We start from the raw sequence: 19082 nt of genomic DNA, 5'->3' as shown, positions 1-19082 counted from the left end.
TCTGAGTTTTGGAAAAGTTTAATGCCCTGTAACTAAAAAACTCCAGCATCCCAGGGATTTAAGATTTTAAAAATTTCAATTGGAACATGCAGTCAGTCTTAAGTCAGGGTTTGAGGCATTATTAAAAATCACACAGATGAAAGACATCATATGTAGGATTCAGATCCAAAATAGGACACCTAAATGAAGATGCTGATATACGAGATCGTGTCCAAAGTCTCACTAAAGCCAATGGAGATCTAGCTAGCAGGATATGGAGCATAGACAGCAATTAATGTTATTTCAATGTAAATACCTAGGGCTTGATTCAATTTTTTAACATAGGTATAGTGTTATTTAATAAACTCTAGAATATCCCACCTGACCTCCAGGTGCCAGTCCAAAAGGACTGGGTGCCTCAAAGATCAAGTTGTATCTACTAGTCCTAAGGAGACATCTAGGATACATAAGTGCTTCTCAATGAACACCAGTCATTTACTTCTCAGCAACTTAATGGCTTGTCACCTGGATCATTCCCCCCTACTCTTTCAATTTTAATGACCGCTTAAGACCTACTTGACATAGACACCTATATGCAGGCATCTATATTCAGATGATTTAATCCGCAGACTGAAACCTTTTAGAAATCTTGCAGCAAAACCTGAAAAAATAGTTCAGGTTAACAAGAAAAAAAATATAAAATTAATTTTTAATTGTAACTGAGGAATGCCGATTCAGACCTTTATACAGAAAGCTAATTTAAACATTACACCATGTAGTAAGTAGCTAGTGCAAAAAATACAAAGCAAGCTGAATGTGATGAGGGTAGCTGAAAGCCACAAATAAGTACACTGCTGCAGTCTGAAAAAGCTGCAAACAGCAGATTAGCCTCATCACTAATCCACTGAAAAGGGAATTACAATAATTAAGGCCTGAAGTCATGAAAGCCTACAGTGACATTGCAAGGTCATGTGATAAACAAGGACACAACCTACACAAACTGCATAGGTGAAAGCCAAGTTCCTGAACTACATGTAACACATGGCTTTCCATGAATAAGTTATGACAAAAATTATGCCAAAGCAACTCTAAAATGCATTAAGATTCAAAGACTGTATTTTATTATTTCTAGTGACATCGGTGAATAAAAGAACATTTCAAGCCATACAGCAAAACACAGACTGATCATATTAAAATGCTTTTACAGTCACTTTGTTCACACCATCCACTCCATGGGTTTCTGACTTCATGAGTTCAGTATTTTAAATCTGTGCTTAATAATTTTTTGAAAAGACAACAAAATATTTAGACAAAGCTACTAACAACTGAATTTCAGCTTGCACAATATGTGGAACAGCTGGACTAAGATCCATAAATCCACAACACAAAGCTTTATCCCTGAAGCAGATGGAGCAAGAAGTCATTGAAAAGAACAAGCCACTGTTCCCTCTGGTGACTACCCACTAAGAAGGGGATGAGACATATTAGGTCTTGGAGACATATTACGGCAGGAGAAGTTATGAGACTCCAGAATTGTGGTTCTTACTCCAGACTCCATGAAGAGACATCCTTTAGTGATTATAACCTGTATTTGACTTCCCTGCATACATACCACTGGCAACCACAGCCTCCTTTTTAATAATCAGCCCTCAGTGCTGCTCCTCTCCCTACCTACACATTTCTCTTCACTGCCAGAGGGAAGTTGTTGCCCCATCTTCATCCAGGGACATTAACTACTTACCTCTTGTGCTAATCCTCTACTGTCAGCATCTTTCATTGCTTTTTCCTCCTCTTCCCACTAGAAGCAGCATAAAGTTTAAACCGTCCAGCAGAGCTTATCACCTTGAGCTCTGCAGTCTCATCTTCAATATTAACATACCCCACCCACAGATCCACTTATTTATGCCATAACTTGTCTCACTCCCTTCCTTCAGCATGTCTACATGACTTTGGTTCTTCCGCTAATTCCTTTCAAAATTATCTGCCCTCAACTGCTTCCTTCTCTACTTCCTGAATTTTCCAACCTCCGTAACCTTTTCTCCATCCTCCCTCCACTGCTCTTAACTGCAGTTAGTCATGCAACTACTCACCAGAAGACAGGGAAAGGAAAACCTTGTTCATTTAGACAGCCCTGGGTCTGGTATGACCTAATGACACAAGATTTTTCAGCAATACAGATATTTTTTTTTAGCAGTTCAGTAGCTGAGTTGACCATGAGAAAAAATAAAACATATTTTACGAGAACCGTAATTTTTCTGAAACTGGGCAAGTTTGGTATCAGTATCACAGCTCTGGTATCAGAGCAATACCCTTACTGACACTTTCAAAAGCAAGGAGATACTTTCAGAAAAATTTTCAGAGGCAACATGGAAAACACAAAAATACAAATGCAGACTTGTGTATGCACATTTCTAATTCCTAGTAGCCTGATGCTTTGGTGTGGGAGAACTTCATGGAGAAGCTGGAAAAAGCAACAATAGAGTAAAATACAAACTGTATTTTAGTAAGGCTGTTGGACAGACTACCAAGGAAAACTTGGCAGCCCTAATTTCTAAAGAAAAAAAAAAATCTCCAATAATGTGGGAGCCCTAGCTCCCACAAAGAAAAAAAAAAAATCTGGTAATTAAAATGAAAGAGCAAAGAATGCACCTGTAATCCAGTAGAAGACACTTAGCAAGAAGCCGTAACAGGATTGAGTGTTTAGGGACAAATAAGAGAACTTCATTTATCTGAGCACACTAATTACACAAGTGTAAGATGAGAGTAATAAAACACTTGAGAGTACCATACGTATTCCCTGTGAGTTTAGAAAACGCATTTTAAAAATGCACTTGAACACTGTGAGAGCAAAACCATTCACTTAAAACATGCTACTCAGCAGCAGCGTAAGGCCAGTTATAAGCCTTGCCCTGAAGTATCTGTGTTGAAGTGTAGACCTTCATTCTATACTGATTAATTCTGCTGCGTGGTTAATAACCTCTGACAGAGGAACATAGCTGGATACGCTCAATGAATCTGCTACAACAAGATTTTCCAGAGCCTGACTGTCAAGACACTGCCTTATGTTTAAAGATGTATACCATGACACACTCTATTAAATTAGCATTTCTAGGTCAATTAAAATTATGAAGTAATGATTTGATAGTAAGCTACAGAGGTATGTTTTGAGAAGTTGCACTCTTCTAGAACTTTCACTGCATTCCAGCTAACTTCTTGGAAAAAACCCAACCCCCAAATGATAATTGTCGCTAAAATACTCATCAGCTCCACGAAAATCTTAGCTCTGCCAGCTAGACTTGGCTCAAGGTACAGCAGCAGGGGGGATTCAAGGTAGGGTTCTCCTATTCTTATTCTTACATAAGATGTTAAGAGGACAAGTGAATGGGTACCAAACCCTTGGGAACACCCAGACAGACATAAGGAATCCTGTATACAACTCCGTCTGATTTGTGATTATTAAACCTGTCCCAATCCTAGTGTGCTTTACTGAGGTCACAATATAGCAGCTTCTGCTGCTGCATGCACACACTGCTGCCTTACAAGCTCCAAACCTTCCAGAGCAGCTGCAGTGTTACAGTATTTAGTGTGACCTGGGTACCATTCAAAGAATTGTCAGTGTGAGAGAGGGTAATTTTATTTTTCTTTTTTTTTAACCACATTCAATATAGTGGCACTGTTACTATGGAAAGCCATGAAGGAACCACAGTCAGCCTTAATTCTGTGTTACAAACTTTGTGCACTAGAGTTCATTCTTCCCATCTGTTAATGTACTACACTAAGAGCATTTCTAGAGATCCACAGGAAGCTCCCTGCCCAATTTCACTGGCAATCAAGCTGTCCTCTCCTATTCCCTTAACATGGCTGGGGAAGCCAAAGAAGGAAAGAGTAGCATCCAGGTACTGAGAGCACAGAGTGGTATGAATAACCTCAGTTGTCCTTTCAAATTTTACTCTGGCCCACTGAGGAGTTACCATTTTTAATATAATTGCATGAGTTATGAACAATGTGAAAATAACTGTCATTTTCTGAGAAAACTGTTGTCATCCTAACTCACACCACCAGTTTTTGTGTACAACCACCACTGTATTACATAATGGTAATACAAGGATGTAAGAATTATTTTGTAGATTACAAAAAACATTTTTAAAATTATTCTACATCAAAACAAGTTTTCCTACACTGGTTCTGACAAAGCTACAGCCTTGTTTTTCCTTTGATCTTTCCTCCATATGGTCTGTAATGCATATGAGGCATGCAACATTCAGCTTCCTGAACAAGGTTGTTTAATAAAGTGTCTCAGTTCTTCCACATCATCAGTAAACTAACTTTCCTTGGTATTATAACTCACTGGACTAGGTTGCCAGGCTCAGCTGTGTTGAAGTTGTTTACACCTACAAAAAGAACAAACAGAAGCTTACTGCAAATGTGTTTTCTTCTTCAGTATAAGAAGCTAACTACGTTATCAGTGCGAATATTTCACCCATCCAAGTTTTCTGACAATTAGCACAAAAAATGCAAATTATATTTGTTAGAATATGCAAGGAAAATATTTTCATATAATCAACCTGTATTATTTCAAACCTGGCACCACAGTGTGGCTCAGAAAAACAAATGGTAGATATGTAAATACAATACAGCTGGCTTACTTATCATATCCTTTTTTCTTTTAATGCTTTGTGTTTGATCTAAATCAGTCGATCATTAAGGAGGCTAAGCCAGTAGCCTTTAGTCACCAGAAGAAAAGCAAATAGGAGAGTGAGAAGGCAACAAAGCCTCCACTGATTAAAATGCAACTGTTAAATCATTCCCACACTTATTAGAAGTAGGATCAAGGTAACTAGAGAAATTATCTGAATATGAAAGTGATGAAAACGCTAGTTTTTACTCAACTTTCTACTACTGCACTGAATTAAAAATAGGTCATAATCAGAGCTTATTTTGAAAAGTATGCTAACAATACCAGTGCATATGATGTCCAAATGTTATCTATTCAACTATGAACTCAATTAGTAGATTAGGTTTGAAGTTACCATATATTAGCCATTTAAAGGTTGACTATGAAAGTCCTAAGCCCCATCCTCCAATGAGCTAGCTAGTTTAGAGGATAAGTCCTCTTTTTCAGGACTGTCACAATTCATCTCAATATATCCACAGCACCTGGACCTCAATATACTCAAAAAATAGTGAAACTTGTTTTTTTAAGAGGCAGTATAAGTTAAAACGCACTTTGAAGCAACATCCAACAACTGAAATCAGGCAGGTCAGACAGCCATAGTAATGATAATGACCCTTAAGAACTTCTTAATCAGGAAATAAGCAGCCATACCAGCTAGATAACACCGAGCACCTTAAAAGGTGTACTAGAAAAGATACACATCATCTAGATCATGTGAAACCTGAGCCTCGTGTTATCTTTATCAGCAGTTTTTAAATCTTTGATAAAATCTATACCACTGTATGTAAAAGTGATCTCATGCTTCCTCTATCAATGCAAAAGCTAACAAATATTCTGTACCAAAAGCACAAGACATTCTGTCTTAATAATGTTGATAATCAGAATGGTGATAGAAAATGTGGGGGCAGAACAGCTCCAAAATCCTTCCCACATACAGCATAGGCAATAGATCTTACACTGATTAACTTGGAGACAAGATTCTTATCCTTTATTAGAATCAGCAACTGCTCAGAGCTCATCAATTTCAAATGATGTTGAATTAGCTATAGCATGAGTCATACTGAAGTCTATATATACATCTCTCCTAAAAAGCTTCCAGATTCCTCTACAGGTCGCCAACACTTCTGCTGTACTAACTTGAGTCTTACAAATCCACAGAATATTAGTCATCATTTCACGCTTTATACACTTACAGGTACTCAGACGAAATTACGTAGCAAGCTGCATTTCAAAAATGTCTATGTCAAGTTCTTTCTCTCATGGATAAACAAATCCCTGTGGTTCTGATATCCAGTAGAAAAAAAAAAAAAAACAACTGGAATTTCAAGTTAGAAACAGAGAGAAAACAAGCAAAGTTTTTTCAAAGAAAAGACTTAAAAATCCAAAAGCTGAAGGAGTAGCTTCCAATGTTTGAAAAACTGCGCTGGTAAGGGAAAGGAGACATTCTAACACTGAGATAAATTTTATGAATCTACTACTGGCAAAGAAATTCTGGCTATATGATCTGCTCCTCTGAACAAACCCATTTGGTTAGTTTATTGAAACAGCAAGAACAGAACACCAGAATCTCCATTCACAAACTGATTTATGATCTGGATAAATAGTGTTGTTCTCTTTTTATGGATTAAACCAGGCCAAACAGAAGATTCAAGATAAGTGTTAGCACAGGTTCAATGACCAGACTCTGCCATTTCTGTTAAAAGTAAACTCATTGGAATTACTGTTATTTCGTTGGCACGTCTATAGGCAGTGGGAGTTAGCTATCCTAAGATTTTGATCAGATGTGTAATTCAGGTTTTTCTCATATCCCTCTCACTATCCCAGTCTGCTCAGAGTCCAGCTTTATTGTGCACCTCACTACAACAACTGCACTCAACAAGAACACAAAGGCTTAGTCAAGCCAGGATCAAATGAATTGTAGTAAGACGCTATGGTAGAACTCTCACTCCTTTCTATTTCAAAAGATACACAATTTAGAACTACAATGTTGTCTCTTTACAGAAAAAGCCTTCAAGAGGCTTTAACTTCACAAAGAATCTTGAAGTGGTGCTACACACACAATCTCAGAAAACAAGAATACTAGACTTCATTTGCTGTGGTTAACAAGCTTGCATGGAATTAAGTGCATTCCTTTTCCTACAAAAATCTGACTGCAAAATTGGGAACAACTACTATCACATTTGAAGCATAACATGATATCAAAGGTCTGAACCCTTCAGCTTCTCAGTGCACCTAGTACAATGCATGAATTTGTTTGGGACTTGAACAAAATTACAGAATCACAGAATCATCTAGGTTTGAAAGGACCTTGAAGATCATCTAGTCCAACCGTTACCCTAGCACTGACAGTTCCCAACTACACCCTATCCTTAAGCACTATGTCGACCCTAAAAACTCATATACAAAGCTGAAATGAACTGCAACTATTTTCTGTGTTACTCCAGCACATACAAGGAAACGAGGCTTAGGCAGCAGGTTCAGAAACTGAGCCATTGTAATTGCTTGCTGCTACCCAAAGAGGGAGCACTTTCTCTTCCTCTCTATCATCTTCCCCACCTCTTACACAAACTCACTGCACCTCTCTGAAACCAACTGCACTTACTAAACAGAGCAAGAAATAGTTTGAGGGAGGCAGGGGTGCCCCCCCTGAAGTCACAACATCTCACCAAGGAAGTCAACAAGCACCAGAGTCAGCACAACATATGGAAATTAATTTAATAGTCACATATTGGTAAAATAATCAAACTCACTCTGAAATTACTAATCTGAACACCATATCCCCTTTACACATTTAAGCAGCTCTTTTGTTTCAGTTTCAAAACATATAGACATGAAATTTTGTAAATATTAGAGGTTCACCATGAAAGAAACTGCATTCACCCAGTAATAATCAATGCATACTTCAACAGACTTGTCTTCACAACCACATATGGCATTCTTAATAGAATAATACAAGTTACATATAAAGGATGCATGGGGTTTCTCTGCTTCTGTCTGGTTCCAAGGTCCCACTTGCCTTAAGCCTAGCAGAATATCCAGAAAGGAAGTTTTCTGCTCTTTTAGTGCATTGTATTGTGAAGAGTAAATAGACATCATCACGGTCAATGGGGTCAGCAGACAGAGAGACCCTCTCCTCTCTCAGCACTACACAGCTGTTAGACTGGCTTAGACACCCATGGATGAATGAAGGTTAGTCACATCCTGTTCCTCCACTAAGTATAGGCTAAGCCCCTACATCCTCCACCACAACAGCACTGACATTTGGTTTTCCCCCTGTGTTAAACTTATAAAACTAAACTTCCAAAAGCTAACCTTTAAGGAAAGAAAAAGAAGTGAATTGAGTCCATTCAGATAGCTAAATCTGCCAAGGCGTAAGTCAGATGAATCCCCGTGGATTGGCACACTGGCTACCAAGGGCAGCAAGAAACACTGAGCAGTCCCAAATTACAGGTTCGGTTCACTAACAGGCTAAAAATCAATGTAAGCCATCTCTTTAAGTAACTTCTTGGCAACTGATGAGCTTAAAAAGCACTGACAGCACACAAGCAGAGAGGAATAGGAGACAGATCTAAAGTCTTCCCCACAATCATAATTTTCAAAAATACATTGTCTTGTGAAGCTCAACCTGTTTCTCCTTTGCTTTCCTAGAAATACTGAAGCTTCAGACTAAGAGGAAGAGATAACCATATCAAAGGATGATCAGTAAAATTTTATATAAAAGAAAAATTGACTTACAACTTTAGTTATATACTGAAGAGAACTGTGCAGATTAGAAAACATATCTGTCTAGTAGTTTAAGGCTTCTTCCATTTCTTTTCAAGCTATTTCCACAATGTGACAGCCTAAGCATCTGAACTACATCAAAACATTTAAACTTATTTTTAAAGATGCAACTTTAAGGACACAGTCTATGCTCTAACATACTGTATATTCAAGCACACTCTACAATGGTTGTTACAGTGATTTTGGATGAAGTACCCTCCATAAACTGTATAAAACATGTAACCTGAATAAAAAAAACCTCCAAACATAACTAATAAGCATATCTGCCAGTTTTTATAGCAAGTTACATCATGGGTATTACTGTGCAGCAAGTCTTATTTATCAAAAATAATTAATTCATCAATAACTTTTCAGACTATATTCAGGTAAACTTTTTACCGATGTTAGCAATTCTCTGTTTAATGAAGAAACATAACTGAAAAAAAAAAATCTACTCTTCATAATAACACTTGAGTCTACAATTTTAAAAACATAATAGAACAGGAGAAAGCCCAGCTAAAGGCAACCATGATATAAGTAGATGAAATGCATGTGAAGCAATCAAAATATTTTGCTTTGTCACCTTGTTAAATAGCCAGAAACACTTATGAGCTACACCTGACTGCAATCAAACAATAAAGTACTATTTAATAATAGATCCTACCTAAAAGCAGCTTCCCAAAAGCAGTTCATTCCACAAACATCAGAGGGCAGCATCCAATAGGAATTCCAGAAAGATACAGACAAATTCTTATACCTAACAGAATAAGACAAAAATAACCTATATAAATGTTACTGATTTTATGGCAAAGTTAAATGGATTATTTTCTAGCTCAAACATAACTTGAATAGTTAATTACCTGGCAAAAGACTGGCTAGGTAATGGAACTTGGATAATACAATATTAGGTGCCAAAGAATGGTCCCCATCCCTTAGCCTTTCCTCTCCATATATTTTCAGAGTGAGAAAAACAGAGGGGCTGGATTTTTCAGGGTCATTCTATGTTCTTGCCTTAGTATAAGTCCATAGGTAACAGACTGAATGGCAACACTTACTGCTGGAAAGAACTCCTTCACCTTTACAATAACTTTGTCTACCTCAAGCAGAGGAGCAAGTAGAACATTTCATTTTCAAAGTTACATTGTCCATTTAAATACAATCCCTATTCATCCATGATTCTATTCAGTGCAAACCTGCAAAGCTGATTTTTAACAAAAACCTGGGCTTTGCAGCACCAATGAATTTCATTGTTTCATAACAAAAGGTTAATGCAATACAGAAATAATCACCACATCTGGCAAGTTTCCTTCTCCTTACTAATGGCAAGACTTGTTTTACTGACTTGTGCTACACTAACAACTAAAAAAGCAGGTTTTACTAGTTCACCACTAAACTTTATGCAACAGTAATACAGGATATAATTAAAAAGAGCAACAGAAGTGTATTTTCAAAGGTTCTGGTGAGGAAATCAATATTAAGATTTAAAATCTTAAAATGAGCAAGTTGAATATTGCAAAGCAAGGGGTATACTCGAGTGATCTCCTCTGCTCCCTCTTCCTGCCCTGGTGAAACAATGCCAATAGTGTTTATCCTCCTTTGAAAGCTGGTATCCGAATGAAAGACATATGCAAGAAGAAAACCCACACAAAAGCTTGATGATGAAAAGGTATTTAAAGACTACAGCTCAGAACTGTACTGAAAGTTGGCTTTGCAAGTTTGAAATGAATCAGCATCATCTTGATAGGGTTATCTGGTATCTGTAAAGGCCAATGTTTTGCAAATACCAGATTTAATAGATTAATGTAGCATCAAAAATGGCAAGCTGTAAAATTTCTTCTTTTTTCAACACTTGAGAAAAATGACCTGATAAACACACAGTGTTTCATAAAACCTCATGAAGTGCTGAGGGGTTGAGCAGTTCTTTGATAGAGATTGCAGGAAATCCTCATATCCTGTAGATACATGTGTGTGCAAGAATTAGACAAGTAATTCTATCTTATGATTTAAGAATGGTCTCCACAAATAAACAGCCAGGTACAAAAAAGGATAATGTAGATTGTGACTGGGATATCTGAGCTCCTCTGGGCAAAGTAGATGGTATAAAACCACAAGTTCTCTCTGCCAGATTTTTTCTTACATTAATCTTTGTGGGTTTGATGTTTCTTAAAAACTTCAAGGTACATTAAGACCTTGTGCTTATCTGAAAAACAATCTTTATGATCTCCACTGTGTACCTTTTTGAAGTAACTGTCTCTCATTACTTTTAGGATAAAGTAATAGACTATCTCCCCAAAACAGTTTTCTCATTTGAAAGATTATTATCATCTTATTATTACAGCGGACTCCTCTTCCAGCTGTCAAAACCTGTGTTTTCTTAGCTGTCTTGAACTACTATCCTATCCAGACTACCAAGGGAAGAGGTAAGATTGAATTAATGCCTAAGTCATTTCTCTGACACATTAGGCCTTTCCAATATCCCATTTAGCACAATGACAAGGTTGTCAGCCTTGGATTTATTTAAAAGAAAAATGTTACTAGGATACATAGGTATGTAATTTACCTGATGTTAGACTAAGACTTTTTTCCTGCCAAGAGAAGTCTCTCTCAACTGACCATATGCTACCATACTCCATAAAGCTTTCACATACAAAGGATTCAGAGACTGGAACCACTGAACAGCATTTTCTTCTTATTATTGACAACAACATCATTCAAAATGCCACTCATGAAGATTATTTCTTTTTACTTGAAATAAAACTTAAAGAAAGCTTAGACTATAAGTAAGTGCCACCAATGCTTTACACAGCTAGGGAGATGCATTGTATCTGTTCATCAAACAGGCACAGTCATTCTTACCTGAGCGAGGTTACTAGTCAGACAGGAATAGTCACCTTCAGCATCAGGGAGGGATATTTTGCTCACATTATTATAGGCTATGTGATTAAAGGCCAGTCTCCACCAATAGAAAGCAGAAAATAATGTCAAGTGAAGGAAACAGAGCCATCTAACCCAGGCACATGAAGCACCTTGACTCAGCCCCAGCCCCAATGCAGAAGAGCAGTCAGCCCATGGGCCAGACAGAAGATTCACCAGATGAGACGAGAGGAGAGAGTATCCAGACCACCTTACCAACTGCCTACAAGGGTTACTTCCTGCAAGGATCACTGTGGGATCAAGGTGGACCGGGGAGGAATGAGAATGCAAAAACAAAGAGAAGAGGGTCCAGTCACATGTAAACAGGTTGCCAGTCAGTACAATTGGCCATGTTGTTTGTCTGATCATGCAGCCTCCTTATTAAACTCAATTTCTGTTTTTCTGGGTGACAGGGGGTTCCATTTCATGTGCATGTGCGTGCACAGGGTCAAAGTGCCAGCAAATGAAAAGATGGCTGCAGATCATAGAGGCCCATGAGCCTGCAGTGCCAGAAACTGGAGAGACGTGTGTGCACACAGCACGTGGGTGTGCAGGCTGGTGCACATAATCACTAGCAAGTATCAAGCCAGACTAGCCCACAAGTAGAGCAAGAGGCTTGGGAGTCTGATATCAGACAGGTCAATAAGGCTGGGCCAGACTCTGCAGAGATCAGAGTCTGAGCTACTGAAAGAACCTCTCTTAACCTAGCCACAAAAGACTAGGGTCTGAGGGGTGGCTACTGGAAGGACCAGAAGGTCTAAACCAGCTATTAGAGAGGCCCTGGGGTGTGAGGGTTGGCTAATGTTAAGGCCATAGGTCTGGACTAGCTATCTGAAAGACCCATTTGCATGAGGCAATCCCACGGCCAGCTGCCGCAAGGCTAAGGCCAGTAACTTCAAGGATCCATAGTGTATTCATCTGTGTACATGTGTGCATGTCCAAGAGGGTCCAAGCACCAACAACTGAATTGGGGCTGCAAGCCTCATGGGTTTGCACACGCAGACCAGCAACTGGGGAGACCAGAGGATCAGAAGCCAGTTTCTGGATAGACTTGAGCGTCTAAGGCCAGTTACTGGAGGGATCCACACTGTATACATTAATGTACTTTTCACTAAAAGCCTTTCACCCTGATCAGACAGAGAAGGGAACAGGATCAGGCTGCTTGTGTTGTCTGTGATTGTGCAAGCGCAGTTTTCTCTGCACTGATCTCTGTGGCCAGCCATGTATGTGTGCACTGTGGGCATATGTGCCCATTGGGAATAAATGCTCAGCTTTGCTACTGACTGGACCCAGGGACATGGAGCTGCAGCAGCCTCGCCTCCCATCACACTACTGGGTTGGACAACTCCTAACACCCACCACTGTCAAAAATATAAAAACAAAGAAATATAAAGTTTTTAAAATCACTGGTATCACTGACAAGCATTCTTCAAGATTTGTTTGCCAGTTCAAGGTATTTCTCCCTTAGGCAACCAGCCATTTCATAATTACCTTTATCAGGTAATTTAGCTTCAACACCACTGGATAGTAAAAATTTTAGTCTTGCAGACATAGCAAAAGTGTCTACATTGTGACCTGAAAAGAAGAATACTTTTCAAAACTAAAGGGCAATTTAAAATTTGTGTGCAAAATACACAGCAACGCAGAAGTCACATTCATGAAGATGGAGGCCCTGTGCTCAGGCAAGTCAAGTTTTAACCATAAGGAATCCCCTAACAATCAGCAGTAAAAAAAAAAAAAAAAAAAGTCCTTTTGTTAAGTGCACTGGTGGGCTTATTATTAACAGAGATCAGTTTTCAAGTATGCTCTTCAGTCCATGTGGCATCTTTTGTACTGCTGTAACTTCACAGCAAATTTAGCAATATGTCCAAATGGTGAGGGTTGCAGTCATGACTACTGCCTTCCTGTCGGTATTGCATTAGCAACCTAAGTCTAATCAACTGCAAAAATCAACAGAGACAGACTGGTGTCTCTCCTACAGCATAATCCACAGTGTGCAGCAAAACAGGAAGGACGCATTTTTTAGTTCTTTCCTGCTCGTAATCACAGGAGTAAAAATCTGGGGAGATGCTCAATTCAACTCCCAAATGCACTGAGAATTTCTGATTCTTCTGAATAGCTTTTCCTGAACATTTGCAGAAATACCACAAATTTGTTACGATTTATTTTGTCAAAAAAGCAAAGAAGCTTTATTAGATAGGAGACAGCAGATGTGATGTTAAATGACAAAGGACAAACTTTTTAACTGGAAAAATCTTGATAATGTTTAATTAATTTACAACATATCTATGTAAAATAACATTTGCTAGTCAGCTGCCTGATAAATTCAGCAGATTTTTTTAAATGAAGTTTCAACGTCAAATTGTTCAATGTTTCACCCTTTTAAAAGTTTTACTCATATTTTTAAATACTTAGATGGTTTCTAGACCAATTTCTTAAGGCACAAGAGTAGCTGAGAAGCATACTGGTGAAACTGCTGGTTAAGTTCTGACACAGATGAAAACAGCTGTGTACAGTGCAAGGAAAGAACAAACTACCTATTACAACTACCCTCCTCTGATGTCTAAGCTTGTAAGAATACTTCCTACACTTTCCCACACACTATAATCCACTTCACTTTCCCTTTGCCAGGATAGATAGAGAGCAAGAGTCAGATACAGTCAGATATCAGTGTCACACATAACAAAACAGTAAGTCTGGCTGCACAAAAATGCTAAACTACAGCATAATGGAAAAATGTTTCATTTTAATAGGGTCAAATTCATTGACCTCACTGAATTCACAGAACTGATGACAGACTGATTCCTGCTCTACTTCTCAAACTTGCCATTAGGATTGTACTTCTTTTGGACCTGAATAGAAAGATGAACATTATCTGCCTAATTGAAGTGGCAATATTGATAAAATTAACTGAAGATTCACTTCTCATAAGCAGAGTCTGCTAATTAACTCATCTGAAAGCATGTGGAGAAAGACTGACTTGAAAGGATACTCCACAGACAGCAGATTATAGCACTACTAAATGACATACATGTAGCAAATATGCATGTATTCACTCTGTGTTTTTTTCATTTTTTCACAGCCACCTCCCTCATCCATAAATCATACTAGTAAAGGAAAAAAGACTGACTACATATACTGGCTTTTGACTGTATCTTCTGGAAGTAGACACTTCAATATTTTCTTTTTTCAAGTTCAGATCTACTGTTCATTTGGCTATTATATATGATAGTATTGACTATTCGTTAGTACTTTTCTCACTGGAATGAACAATCATGAGGACAATTTACCTTCATCATTAATCTTTCTTCACAGCTAAAACCTAACCTTAGGATTTAGCTAATAAATTCTTGAAATGTTTTTCAGCTATTTATACCAAGTTTCAAGATACAAGCCTTTAGTTTCTAGTCATGTTGTTCCTCAGGCTACTGTAGCCTTTGAAACAAACAACTCCTTACCGAACTGATTACCCAACAAGCTGCCCTGAATTATTATGTTTATTGGAGGATCTTGCCTCAACCTGTAATACTAGTTTCAGTATGGTACTTCCTTTTTAATTAAAGATTTCTACTTAAAAGCATCACCACTATTGCAAAATCCTTCCAGGTGTGGTATCCTTAAGCTTTACTCAAAGCTTGCAGTTTTCATGTTTGCATGCTTCTGAAAACTACTAGAAATCTTGACTTCCCTCCCTCTCATCACAGAGTATGACTGAGCTCTTTCTGCCCTTATGTCATAGACTAAACTAGATTATTCAGGCAAAGAAAACCCTTCTTGGGTAAAGAGAAGGGGAAATTACTGCTGAGTGCATAAATGCCTTCAGATGGCAGTTGCACTTGCTTTGCCAAACTGTATTTTAAAGCTATCAGTGAAAACAGCTGAAGCAACCCATTAGTGAAAGGTACTATTAATACATACGAAATGTTAAACTTCAAGAAGGTTAGGTTACCTGAACACAATTTACTCCATAAGGGGATGTAATATCCCTTTAGGGTATTAACACGATCACAAGATAGTCAGAAGTGGGCATAAAACAACCATGTGGCTGTCATGCTCAGTCTCCATTAAAGAAACAGCTGAAGTATAAAAACTGAAAAACACCAATACATTCACCAAGATATGTGCATCAGTTGTTACACAAGTGAATGTAACATGATTTAATACCTGAGAATATTGAAACATGCATCTAAAGGAACATTCAGTGGGGCATTTCTTAACTGCCACAGGTCAGATTTTTTTTCCTTAGAACAGTCCCTAAAAGGCTTTTAAGGGACTGACTTTCACCTGAGTTTTGCACACACTGTTTGTACAAACAGCATTTAACACTTCAATAATTTACAACAGGATGATATTCATCCTAAGCCTTCAGTTTGACAGCAGTCTATAGGTAAAGAATTCCTACACAAGTGTCAGACACTGATTTTGCAGGGATACATGCCCCCATGAAACTGTATGCACGAGGAATTATTTACAGCATTTAAGACCTTTGGAAAGTAACTTTCTTAGTTTGTAAAGCTTTTCCACATTGCAACACATGGCAGATTTATATCTCAATCCACCTCACTCCAGCACCCAAGAAGCTTCTTGCACCTTGTTGGGGTTCCGCCCCCCCCAGTATCTTCAACTTAAAAACTACACTTTGGTACAAATACTAAAAAAATTTAAAAGCACAGCTTTTAAGATAAATGTGGTTCTTTTGCTAACTAGGAGCATGATATACCTGAAAGTAATTTCAATGTTTACTAATACAAATTATTTAATTATCATCTTCTACTCCACAGAAGTTTTCTTCATAGAAATTGCACATTTTCTTTAGTAAAATATCATACATGGGATTTTTTCCTCACATTTCTATTTGAAACTGATTTATTAAACCAATTAAATCTTACATAAAAGTGTTAAAGTTAACTCTCTTATTCCAGTTATGTTCTTTAGAACTAGATTTCAACTTCTCACAGTAAGTTTTTAATCATGAACTAGAAGTGAGGAACAAGCATCCCCACATTTTTCCAAGTCATAATCTGTATTGATCTGAACTAAAGCAAAAGCATAGAGGAAAAAAATTCTCTGAAATAGTCAAAACCGGGTCAAAAGTTGGGTTTCACATTTCAACTGACTCCACCCCTAGCAACTCAGAATGCTGTTTCACGATATTTTAAGATGATTAAGTCAGAGCTTCTGTCATCCTCTGTAACTTCTCTGCACCAGCACCAACACTTTCATAATTACACGATGAGCCAATTCAGAGCGCTGAGCTGACCAAAAACTAGGTACTTTTCATGCAGGTCAGCATGCGAGATCAAATCACTCGTGTGATCAGAGGAGCACAAGCAGCGTAAGGAGGGGGGTGCCAGACTGTGTGCAGCACTGGGAAGGAGGGACTGTGACGATACCATCAAACTTACATTGCTTTAAACTGCTGTGGAATCTAAGCGGAGTTAGAGGTAGGCTGGCCCAAAAAGGCCTGGTCCTAATTTCTTCTCCAGCTTTAATAACAGATTTGTCGTTCCTCTTTTCCTGGCATTAGCATTCTGGTAGCCACAGGTGAATAGGATCATGAAACAAATCTAAAGGAAAACTAGTATTTCTTTTTCATTCCGTAATCTGATTGCTTGACCACATAAAGTCTCTGCTGACAGGAGTCAGGCAACAGAAATACGCAGCTATGCAGAGCTGCTCAGGTTTACAGCACTTCAACCGTGGAACCGAACTCACAGTTCCCTGTGAGATGACTGGCTTTAGTAAAGTATCCCACAGTAAGAATTTTTGCTTAAAGTTGTATTTGATGATCATAAAGTTATCAAGTTTCAGAAGTGAGGAACACCCTGAAAGTTTTTCAGCCTGGAAGAAGAAAACGCACCCTCCTCGCTCCATCGACCCTGCTGCGACCAGGGAGCAGTCGGACTTGAACACAGGCGGGCCGTGAGGCCGCAGCCAGCTCCCGAAGCAGCACCCCGCTTCCCTCCAGTTCCGATGCCGCCCGGCCTCGCAGCGTACCTGGGGGCAGCGCAGCCCCCGCGGCGGGGACGCGCACGGGCTGCCTGCGGCACCACTTTCTAAAGTTATCTGTCTTTGGACTTAAGGGTTTTTCACCGTCTGTTCGCCGGTAACCGGCCCGCGGGATGCCGGAGCTGCTCGGGAGAGAGTACGCAGGGAAGTACACGCCGCCCCCCCTCCCCGCCAAGCGCTTTGCCTCGCCTCCGCCCCGCCGCCGCCGGCCAGCACCGAGCAGCCGGGGGCGCCCGCGGCCCCCGCGGGGGGCGAGGGCGGGCGCCGAGCCCCGCTCCGCCCGCTGGAGGGCGGCCAGCGCGCTCCCGCGCCTCCCGGCCCTCCCCGCAGGAATGCGGGGGAACCACCGCCCGCCCGCGCCCCCCGCCTCCCCCGCACAGCCCCGGCCCCCGCGCCCCGTACCTGCCGGCCCCCGCCTCGCCTCGGCCCGTGCTCCCCGCCGCCGCCCAGCCGCCGCCTCCCTGCCGCCGGGCGCCGGGCGCGGCGGGGTCTCGGGCCTGCCGCTCCCGGCCGCCGCCGGGCTCCTGCTCCAGGGACAGGGCCAACTGGCCGAGGCCATAGAGCAGCCAGCAGACGCCGCAGCCCAGGCACAGCAGCGCCGCCCGCGCGAACCGCCGCATCCTCCCGCGCCGGCCCCGGCAGCGGCGCCAGGCGGCGGCCGGGGCCCAACCGGCAGCGCGAGCCCCAACCGACGCGGCGGCGGCGCGAGCCCCGGCATGCGAGGGGCGGGGCGGCGCGGGGCGGAGCCGGGCGCGGGGCGGGGCCAGCCCGGAGGCTCCCGAGGGGAGCCAGCTGCTGCCGGCGGGGCGGAGGGTATCGTAGTGGCGGTTACAGATCAGCGTCTAATTGTCCCAAACGTGAAAAAAGCTGAAAATCCCCTTTCACCGCTGCAAATAGCCCGGGGCGCGCCGCTGCCCTGCTCCCCTCAGGGGTGCCGCCTGGGCCCGGTCCCCTGGCGAGCGCCCGGGAGAAGCTGCTCGCTCCCACCGGGGCCTCGCCGCCCGCTCAGACCGCCGGAAAGCGCGTCCCTGGGGAGAAGTCGAGAGGAGAATCGTCCCAGGCGGAGGCAGTGACCCGTGTTGACCAAGTAGAAGGCTGCAGGCTCAACGCACAGGCTCGTGTCCTGCTTTGTCTTTGTGAAGAGCAAACGTGAGGCTAAACTCCTCTGAAAACGACACTTTTATTTCCCCACACTCAAGGTTTCTGTGTGGTACCTTCGACTTTCCTGTGTAAAAGCTTCACAACTGCCTTTTCATAAGGATATTCCCTCACGTCGGTTAGGCAGATGGGTTGGGTCCTTTCTCCTTGCAGAGACACCATTCCGGGGAGCCCAGCCCCTTCCCTCCTCCGGCCGCCGCACGGCGGCGGCTGCACCGCGGCCTGGCCCGGGGAGCGGGTCCCCGCCGGGCGTGGGGCCGGGCGGGTGCTGGGCTGGAGAAGGTTGGTGGACTGGGCCTAAAGGGTTCGTTTGTGGTCACCAGCAGAAAGGGCTGTCGTGGCTCACCAAGTCACGCTTCTGGAGAACAAGAAATAGGTCTGGGAAGCGGCACACTGGGGAAGGAGAGATAACAGGTGTGCGTCCTGCCAGACAGGGGGAGTGTTGGCGGGGTTTCAGCTGAACCCCATGCAGGATCACATGCCGGCTCTGGCCCAGTCTGCTGAGCAACAGCCTAACCCACTATTGCCAAGGTGTTTTAAAGTCATCAGTCAGTGCTTCCCTCTCAGTGCCTGACATTGGTTTTTA

At 41.3% G+C, this 19082-nt stretch overlaps 1 protein-coding gene across 7 annotated transcripts in view; it reads right to left on the bottom strand.

Moving 5' to 3' along the window:
- Window positions 1-18039, bottom strand: part of GXYLT1 (glucoside xylosyltransferase 1) — a 54541-nt gene extending 36502 nt beyond the window's left edge. For 2 of the 7 annotated variants that reach the window (XM_074827436.1, XM_074827435.1), the window contains exons 1-2: window positions 17741-18039; window positions 9081-9173 (exon numbers count right to left, since the gene is read on the bottom strand). In XM_074827436.1, the coding sequence (XP_074683537.1) occupies window positions 9081-9173; window positions 17741-17958 (311 nt within the window). In that variant the 5' untranslated portion in view covers window positions 17959-18039. Of the gene's footprint in view, window positions 1-555; window positions 577-1720; window positions 1844-9080; window positions 9174-16734; window positions 16756-17740 lie in introns of those variants that run through there. The other 5 variants (XM_074827438.1, XM_074827437.1, XM_074827440.1 and 2 more) reach the window with 5 other exon arrangements.
- Between the last annotated feature and the right edge of the window lie 1043 nt (window positions 18040-19082).

This window comes from Strix aluco, chromosome 5, assembly GCF_031877795.1.
Source record: "Strix aluco isolate bStrAlu1 chromosome 5, bStrAlu1.hap1, whole genome shotgun sequence".
Classification (NCBI taxonomy): domain Eukaryota; kingdom Metazoa; phylum Chordata; class Aves; order Strigiformes; family Strigidae; genus Strix; species Strix aluco.
Note: the sequence above shows the minus strand (reverse complement) of the source record. Positions and strands in the feature narration are given on the sequence as shown.